The 9,895-nt window shown below is 39.2% G+C and overlaps 1 protein-coding gene across 3 annotated transcripts; it reads left to right on the top strand.

The window, feature by feature from the left end:
• The first annotated feature begins 157 nt into the window (after window positions 1–157).
• On the top strand, window positions 158–9,800 carry il6r (interleukin 6 receptor). Of its 3 annotated transcripts, none has more exons than XM_086311771.1 (11): window positions 158–456; window positions 2,538–3,170; window positions 4,196–4,319; window positions 4,714–4,892; window positions 4,995–5,164; window positions 5,297–5,441; window positions 6,163–6,335; window positions 6,435–6,573; window positions 7,551–7,589; window positions 7,999–8,104; window positions 8,244–9,800. In XM_086311771.1, exons 1-11 carry the CDS (start codon window positions 249–251, stop codon window positions 8,503–8,505), a joined length of 2,178 nt encoding a protein of 725 aa, XP_086167897.1. In that variant the 5' UTR covers window positions 158–248; the 3' UTR covers window positions 8,506–9,800. The 3 variants fall into 3 exon arrangements, with proteins under 3 accessions (XP_086167897.1, XP_086167898.1, XP_086167896.1); XM_086311770.1 differs by having other exon boundaries at window positions 160–456; window positions 6,432–6,573; XM_086311772.1 differs by lacking the exon at window positions 7,551–7,589 and having other exon boundaries at window positions 159–456; window positions 6,432–6,573.
• The last annotated feature ends 95 nt before the right edge of the window (window positions 9,801–9,895 follow it).

Raw genomic sequence — 9,895 nt, forward strand, 5'->3', positions numbered from 1 at the left:
TTTTTAAGGAACTTTCTAAGTTAAGAGATTTTTCATAAATGAATATTAATATAGCAGAGCTATATTCAGCTTTCGCTGGGTTGGGGGGGCTTATTTTGATGCTGAGGAGGATTTCCTCTGTGTAACGGCGCTGAACAAGGGGAAGAGCGCAGGGATTTCACAATAACGGGTCTCATGGACAGCAGACTGAGCCAACCAGAGAGAGCCGCCTTTAACTTTGCTGTCTGCACAGGGGGTTTTGGTGTTGCATGAGCGGTTTTCGTGGTGTAAATAGCTCGGTCTTGTTTTCACGGTGTAAAACGTTTGAGTGGGGTCAGTGTACAGTTGCTGCCGTCGGCGATGGTGTGAGGACCCGCCGCTGGAAGGAGGATCTCTGGGTAAAAATGGGGATTTTTCTCCTTTTGCTGTTCTTCGCTCCGGTCAGCGGAGTTTTTGAAGGAACATGTCCCAGAAAAGGTAACCTCTCCTCTCATATTGTCTAAATGTAATTTTTTTTCTTCATCTGTTTTCTTTGTTATTAAGAATAACAAAAACTTAGGCTAATTTAGTGACAAAGTTAAAGTTATTGTAATTTAGGATTTTTTGGAGTCTAGTTTTGGAGTTAACTGAAAATCACAGCGTTTAAAAATATTTACTTCATCGAAGTTGACTGTATTATTACAGGATAATATATAAAGTAAGCTTTTTTTCTTGCTCTTTCCGCTTTTGTTCTTTCGGGGAAAATGCGTTTTTATCCTGTTGGGAAATGTTATGACGCGTTGTGGCAGCTAATTTTACAAGCTTTTTTTTATTTTGTTGTAAACTTTACATTTTATAAATATTATAGGCACAGAGTCAGGAAAATTCATATAAAAACAAACAAACAAAAATTAATCGGCCACTTCATTAGGTACACCTGTTCAAGTATGCCGGTCTTATCAGCTGAGCGGATTTACGCGTGTAGACGTGGTCAAGACGATCTGCCGAAGTTCAAACTGAGCATCCGAATGTGAGATGATGATGTAGCTGACTTTGAATGTGGCGTGATTCTTGAAAGGTTAATTTGAGTATCTCAGAATCTGCCTGGATTTTCCCACACATCTGTCTATAGGGTAAACAGAGAATGGTTCAAATAAGAGAAGATATCAGGTGAGCGACAGTTCTCTGGGTGAACATGTCTGGTTGATGCCGGAGGTCAGAGGAGGATGGCCAGACTGCTTCAGGTTGATTGGAAGGAAACAGCAACTCAAATATTCACTAGTTACAACAGAAGCATGAAGGTGTATAGGTCTCTGAATGCACAACACATTGAACGTTGAAATATATAGGCTATAGCAGCAGCACATCTGTCAGCTAAAAAGAGGAAAGCGAAGCTATAATTGACAGGGCTCATTAAAACTGGACAGAAAATATTGGCTGCTGTGATGTGTCAATTTCTGCTGCACATGTGGATGGTAGGATCAGACATAAACAGCATGAAAGCTTAGTTTTTATGTGGATCTTATTTTGACCTCTTGTTTTTAATTCAGTTTACTGAAAATGTTTTGTTTTAATTTTATTTTTTTATTAGTTTCAATGTCAGTTTTAGTTTCTTTATTGACTGTTGTCTGGAAACCATATACCAGAGACAGAGAGAGCTTTTTAAAAGTAACAAGTAACAAGTTTAAAAAAAAAAAAAGTCATTCAAAGCCTCATTAGGAAACTTGTGACAACAAATTTTACAAAACTAACAAATGTTAAAAGGATATTTTCTCTCCAATTTTACTTTATTTTAGTTAGTTTTCCAAGTTTACAAAATCATTTAAGCTCATTTCAATTTCTTCAAAGTCTACTTTTATTAGTAACTATTTTTTTCACATCGAGTTTTATTTTTATTTTTAAGTTAGTTTGAATTAAGCATAACTTTCTATAGCGACTGTGTGATGCTATCATGTCAGTATGAACAGAGAAGGACTAACCCAGTACCAGCATATAACATAGTGGCTGTTGATTCTACATCAGGCCCTTATCAGCTTCAGCTTCAGTCTCCATCAGATTTATCAGATAAAGTCTTATCAGATGTTTAAAAAGACACAACGGTTAACTGGGCAAGAGCAAAAAGATTTGTTTTACTAAAGACTAAGGGGAATGAAACTATGACTTCAACCCAGTCAAGTTCAGGCAAGTCATACTAAACCAAAACATGTCAGGTTATAAGTGACTGTGTGAGGTCTGAGCAGAAAATCTGAAACATTACGGGGAATGTTAGAAATAATACAAGACTGAAAAGAAATGATGAAGATGAGAGACACATTAAAAGAGGAAGTTGGGGTGGAGGTTATGCAATGTGTCGCTCTGTGTTGTGCCTAGTCAAATACAACCAGTACTGAAAATAATGAGAAGCTAACATTTTGTACAAAACACTGTATGAACAATCAAATCACAAACATTCCACACACACACACACACACACACACACACACACACACACACACACACACACACACACACACGTACATCAAAAATGATTCTGGTTCTTATTAGTTCTACAGATTCTGTGTTTGTGTGTTTTTCTGCAGACCCTCCTCCAGGTGTGTTGGTCTTATCGCCGGGCTGTAAGCTGTTTCTGACCTGTGGCGGTCATGTGAGGGTGGATGGTGTAAAGATCAGTCTGAAGGGAAGCAGCTTAAACATCAACAAAAGGGATGGTTCTTCGAACGGGACACCAGCCGCTCCAAATGATATACAAAACAGTGCAGTTTCAGTCAAAAGTGATGACAGTTCTCTGAAGAATGTAAGTGAGGGCTACAGCCCTCATTTCACGGAGGCAGGAGGAAACAGAAGCCTCATATATTCAGATGCAGGGTACACAACTTCTCCTCACATCGTCCAGCCAACCAGGGCCACTCGATCGCTGAAGGACGAATCTCATTGGACCACTGGAGAAACAGATGTTGAGGATGACTATGAGGAGGATGAAGAGGATGAAGTGGGGGAAGGAGTGAACCGGGTAACAAGGGGGATAAAAGTGATGCCTGAGTGGAAGTGGAACACGATGACAGTGGGGACAGAAGACAGGGACTGGGGTGAAATTAAATTTGGGAGGAGTGGGACAACGCTAACTCTCGCCTCACTGAGAATGGAAGACTCTGGAAAATACAGTTGTCATCACAAAGGCAAAGAAAAGTTTAGCTTAAAGGTGATCGTTGCAGGTGAGTTCTCATAGTGAGGACTTTGTGATGGAGGAGGAAGGTTATATAATTCCATCCATGCTTTCATTTTCAAATAAAAAGCCTATAGGTGGAAGGCAAATGGCTTTAAAATCCATCTTTTAAATCCAGCTCAGAACTTGTATATCATTGGGTCAGGATTGATGTTGTACACACGACTCACTGATAGACAATCAGTAAACAAACCAGCGGGTGAACTGTGACTTTAAATGTTTTTGGGCAAATTTCAAATTTTAAATAGTGACACCAAAAATATTTTGCAGTTTAGCAGTTTTAGGGTCTTTACCTTGCGATGTAAAGCTTGCCTTGAGGCAACTGTTGCCGTGATTTGGTGCTATATAAATAAAATTGATTTGAACTGAACTGCTAATGCACAGCTCTCCTGAAGCCCCATCACAGCATACCAGTCAGGCTGAGGTCGGGACTTTGACTGGGCCATTGTAACACATCCATTCTTTTCTTTTTCAGATATGTTATAGCTTTGCTGCTGTGCTTGCTCGTCGTCCTGTTGCATGAGCCAGTATGGGTCAACATTTGGCTGTAAAACAGAAGGCCTCACATTTGCCTCTAGAATACTTTTTTTTTTACATAGAAGTATTCACGGTTGACTCAATATCTGTAAGGCACCCAGGTCCTGTGGCTAAATAACAAGCCCAGATCATCACTCCACTGTTGTGCCAGACTGTTGCTGATATGCATCACCAAACGTGGTGTTGTGACTATCGTCTGTCCAAAGTTCATTGTTCCCAAATTCTTCTGGTTTGTTTACATGCCACTTTGCAAATCTAAGTCATGCTGCCATGATCTTTTTAAGAGAGTAGAAGCTTTCTCCTGGCAGCCATTAAAACAACACATAGTTCAGTCTTTTTCTAATCGTGCTGTCATGAAGGCCAACAATATAACAAACTACCTGAGGGCTGTAGAGCCTGAGAGGACCCTATTTAGATAATTGATTTTTAAAAATGGATGGGTGAACAGTGTGTTTACATGTCTTCTTTATCTCTTAGATTCTCCTGAGCCTCCCAGTCTGTTCTGCTACAAAAAGTCGCCCAGTAGTAAAATCCGCTGTGAAGGAATGCCTCAGAAAGCCGCCATAAAGCAGCCTAGTTGTTACCTCTTGCTGAGTAAAAAGTACGTTCATTGCACTTGAAGTCCCCCATGAGTGCTTTGTGTTGTGTTTTAAAAGGATCATCAAGTAATATTTTGCTCCTGTATTTACATACATACAGGAAAACTGATGTGTGCAAGCCATGGATAAAACAATGTGCATACTGTGGTTGTTCTCGATCAATATTGGTGTATGTTGCAAAACTTCTGTAATCTTGTGCAGTCAAAATGCTAACATTGCTGTTACATAAATAAATACTATTTCCAGTAAACTACTTGAGATCAAAAATGAAAAAGAAAAAAGTGTGAAAGTTGTAAATGGGCCTAATGTAGTAGAAATGTTGTTGTAGGCCACTTTCTCTTTTCCTTTATGTCCATCTTTGTGTGACTGACTGTTCTTTTCCTTTCCTTCTCTCAGTCCAAGAGAGAAATTCAAGCGAGTGTCATGCTCATACTCATCTCGGCTCTCTCGCTGTTGGTGTGCTCTGGACCACATTGAGGATGATCGGAGAACCCCTCACCTGGTCTACATGTGTGTGACAAGCATCACAGGCAATGTCACCAGCCCCCTTAAGTACTTTACACCATTAAAAATTTGTAAGTGCTCAAGTCAAAGTACATGTGTCCATGACAGGACTGAGTATTGGCCTTCTGAAGTGCTTTAAAGTTGTGCTCACTGTGTTTGTTCCCACTCCTCAGTAAAACCAGACCCTCCGTCAAATGTGTCAGTCCGACAGGAGAAAGGAAAGAAGAACAGGCTGACGGTCTCCTGGAATTTACCGACATCCTGGAAGGTGCAAGATAACTTCTATAAATTGATCTATGAAGTTAAATACAACCCTGTCAAACCGTCAATTGGCAACGAACAGGTCAGTGCTGAGACACCTGTTGTCAAACTACTAAGTGTGTATTTTTTTTTTTTTTCAATGTTCATTACGCTGGCATGAAACAGAAAACGCAGTTTTGTTTCAGAGATTTTTGTCTTATATGTATGTATTCAGGTACTGCCAGTTAATGGCCAGCGGCAAGCAACCATCACTGATATAATGCCTGGTGTTGAGTACCTGATACAAGTCAGAGCTAAAGAGGAATTTGATGGACAATGGAGTGAATGGAGTCCATCCACCTATGCTAAGAGCTGGACAGGTAAATTTACACAAACCCAAGAAAAAAAAAATCAGAAAAATGATCCATCCTAGACACAGAGTCATGACGAGGTAGTATTTCTGTTTCTGTGCCATATGATTAGACTTTCTCATGAAAAACTTTGCTTAAACATCCTCTCATGTACATTTATACAGCCTCCAATTTTTCTTCCTCTATGAATGACTTGAATATGTGCAGATTGGCTCAGCATTCAGGATACCAGTTGATGAAGTGGTTGAAAAGGTTTATGAGTAACAGTGTCCTGTTGCACCTTCCCAGATTAAATACTTCAAATTCCCTTTAAAGTCGAAGTTTAGACATGAAAGTGAAACCACTTTGTGGTCTATGTTTTGTTTTGTTCTGTTTTTATCGGTTAATCTTGCCCGTCTGTAAGTTAAGATGCCTTCTGATTGATTTTCACAATTGCTCTACAGACATGAAAGAGGAATACTAGCTAATTTCCCAAGAAGAAAACAAATAAGCATATTTTCATTTTTAGGAAAGTCTTCTGGTTTATATTAAACACATTAGTAATGATTTAAAGACTTATTATTGTACCTTTGGATAAGTTGTAATGCTCCTAATTGCAAAACATTTAATTGTGAAATGTATCTGACTAATATTTCATATTCAAGTAAATTACAGACAAATTCGTCATCTTTTAAACTAGTCATATTATTCCACATACAAGACCTTTACATGTTCGTCCCTGATCCCTCAGAGAAGCCTCAGCCTCCGTCAATCGTGTCAGCGACGTTGGAGGAAAGACAGGATATGACGACGATGATGACGGTGTGCTGGAGTTTACCGACAAACTTCGAGGAGCCACACAATTTTAGACTCATCTGTGAGATCAAATACGGGGAAACAAACCTCTCCTTTCACAGCGAAAACGTAAGTAGACAAGGTTTTACTTAGTTGTGAAAAGTTGAACACTCTGTTGTGTCAGTAAATGGAGACGTTTGCCTGTATATGTCCATCTTGGTACAGCAGTTTGAAGGAGAGGGCTCCTACACCATCGTAGTGACTCCTACACCTGACGTTGACTTCCTGATACAGCTGAGGTATAAGGCAGAACATGATGGTCAGTGGAGTGAGTGGAGTAGACCTTATCCTGTGAGCCCCCCAACGGGTAAATAAATACGCACACACACCTCTAAAAATAAAATAAATAAGTATATTTAAGTTTATCAGTAAGTATTCTATATGCTCAATTAAAGCACAGTACAAGAGTGTAAGTTTTCACAGAAGTAGCTGAGTGGACTTTATTTGTGCTGAATGAAAATAAACTTTAAATCCTGTGACAGATGTTTAAGGGGCGCTTCTGTCAGTCTGCCCCAGGGCAGCTGTGGCTACACCACCAGTGTGTGAATGCGAGAGTGAATGAATAGTGAATGAATAGCTTTTCAAGCGCTTTGGGTGCCTTGAAAAGCGCTATATAAATCCAATCCATTATTATTATTATTATTAAGAAGTTTCTCAGTGGCTTAGGGGTTCAAGATATTGACCGTGTACCATTAGTGCACTTCCCCTCGTTGTGGTGAAAAAACCCTTTCTTTTTAAGCATCAGTCCAACTCTCTGTTCTCTTTAATGGTCACTTCTTTCAGCCTGTTTTTAAAATAAGGAAGAAACAGCCCTCCAAAAAAAGAGAGAGAGAAAGAGAGAAACAAGATTCTGCTGGATTAGGCACTATCATGTTGGATTATTTATAGTCTTTTTTATTTTGAAAGCAAGTGTTAGGCCATATTGACTTTTAATTGGTAAAGAATTTGTCTGCTAAATTACCCAAAACTTCTTACAACCAAAGAAGCAAGTCTTGCTGCTTGGCAACTCTGAACTAACATAGCTATAAACACCTGAAAAGTTTGCAGAATTCAGTTTAGAATAATTTTCCCCCAGGAGTTATTCCTCCCTGCTGTAACATCTCCTTGTCTGCTTATTGGGACCACTTAAACTATGTCTTATTGCAGTCTGACATAGTTCTTTAGGAAATGGACAATTTCAGTCTTTTTTAAAATTGCCTTATACAACTTTGCCTTGTTATCTCAGGTTTATCATTTATTATTATCCTACTAATATGTTTTTAAAATATATTATTTACCCCGTAGGTTCAGGTTCAGGTTCAGGTGATCAATATCAAGATGATGGTGAGTTGGCATGCAAACTGTGAAATATTACAGTTACTTATGCGTTGTGTGTGTGTGTGTGTGTGTGTGTGTGTGTGTGTGTGTGTGTGTGTGTGTGTGCGTGTGTGCGTGTGTGTGTGTGTGTGTGTGTGTGTGTGTGTGTGTGTGTGTGTGTGTGCGAGAGAGCCAAAAGACGAGAGGGAACTCTTAAATGTTGTTAGTGCTGAAAATCCCCTCTGCCCCCTGGGTTTTAACAGGAAACCATGTCATCATAACAACTCAGGCTTGCAACAAAAACAGGCCTCAGGAGTTATGGTTCCTCACACCTACACGCAAACACAGACGTTCAGTTGCACTCAGATGTATTTAGATGGATGCTGTCTTGCTCAGTTAAGATTTATCACAGTCTACCCTTCTTTTTTTACCACAGATCCCACAAAACCTCCACCAAAACCTAAAGAGTGGCCACATCATTTGCTGTGGATATTTGGTTTATTCGCTATCTTGTCTGTCATTTTGGCCATCTACACTTTCGGGTACTGACATTGGCACTTTCAATGCATCTCTTCAAAAAAGGGCAGATTTATGACATAACATTAGTCATTTCTAAGATGTGATGTACGGTCAGCTCCTTCATTTTCATATTTCTTTTTCTTTTTTTAAATTGTCATTCAGGCACAAGGACAGATTTATCTCTAAACTGCACAGTCTTTATTTCACCACCCTCTGTGATGACTCATCTCAACCTTCGCCCTCTGTCCCGGTTGCCCCAGAAGGAGTAGCTTTGGTGACCTTTGTCCCTACAAAGAGCAACAAAGAGCACCCACCAAGTGATGAAAACGAAAGTGAAGAAAATGAGGAACAAAAGCCTTTGAGAGAGATGACAGACGCCAAGTACTTCAACAACACAAGTTATTTCTTCCTCCAGAGGGAATGAGAGCTGTGCAGAAAGAAGAATTATAGGCAGAAAATGTGGCAACTTATACTGTTGGACTGTTTTCCAGTTCCGTGCCAGTTTTATAGATGGCACGATGTTCTCCACTGAACTTTAAGAAGCAAAGTCAGAAGCAGCTTTCTGACTTTGCTTCTATCTGTCTTTATCTATCTAACTTTATCTCATACCTAAAATACCTCTTAAACACTTTTTTTGTGTGACTGGTCCAAAGAGTTGCCCTTTACCTTCTCTATCCTACATCATCCATCCAACCAAGAGGCAGGCTACACCTTGCACAGGTGGTCATTGTGTCTCAGAGCTAACACAGAGAGACAGACAACCATTGACACCTACGGCCAATTTAGAATCACCACCTAGCCTGCCATGCATGTCAGAGAACACACACACAGCATGGTGGTCTGATGGTTAGCACCATCACCTCGTATCAAGAAGGTCCCAGGTTTGAAGCTATGTAGAGTTTACTGTCCTGCATCAGAGCAACTAAAATATGTGTTATGCAGGTCAAATAATTTACAATTTTTGAGCAACCTGACCTGTCTGAATTTTGTATATATTGCTAAAGGTTATCAAATATATCACATTGTTTCCTTTCAGGGTGTTCATAATGTATGCAGGGTTTGCAGAAGTAGTGGTTGAGGTCTTGTAAATACTTCATCTGTTTGCCTGGGATTTTAGACTGGGACAGTCATAGTCCCCAACATGCTTTTGATTTTTGTAGTTATTGCACAGTGAAAAAACAACAACTTATTTTGTATAGTTTTTCAGTGACATGGTGGACTTTAAATGGTTCACCTGCTGTTATAAGAATGCAAGGGAACCTTTCAAATAAACAAATGTGAGCTACTTTTTGAATAAGCTGTATGTTTCTAGACCAGCATAGATAGATAGATTTTTAAACATGTTAAAATAGTACAAAAACAACAATAAAACATAAGAATAAATAACATTAGTAGCACTTTTTAATTAATAGCAAGTCTAAATGGCATACTAAGGGGGAGTAATGATGTATAAATGATAAATCAGGCACTTGCTAATACCTTACTAATGCTTAATAGTGTGACATTTATATAAAGTGAGGAGGAGGAGGACATGTGTGGATTCGTTTTTGTTTTTTATCCTGTTCAACCACAAATCCTTATTTACATTTTACCACATATATTTGGTTCTGTAACCCCAGTAACATGCCAAGAGATATAAATATTTACATATATATATGTAATATGTAGGCAATGCCAACATATACAGTGCTTAACAAATGTATAAACAGTTGATGAAAACGGTTGCCTGTCAGAAGATGTTGTGAAGGCGTAATTGTGAGAATGAGATGGCCAAGGAGCAGTGGGGCAGTTTTGGTGACTTCATATCCAAATGA

This window comes from Aulonocara sp. 'chitande type north' Nkhata Bay, linkage group LG11 (genome assembly GCF_057382095.1).
Source record: "Aulonocara sp. 'chitande type north' Nkhata Bay isolate Kocher_YH1m ecotype deep benthic linkage group LG11, A_spYH_male_GT1.1, whole genome shotgun sequence".
Classification (NCBI taxonomy): domain Eukaryota; kingdom Metazoa; phylum Chordata; class Actinopteri; order Cichliformes; family Cichlidae; genus Aulonocara; species Aulonocara sp. 'chitande type north' Nkhata Bay.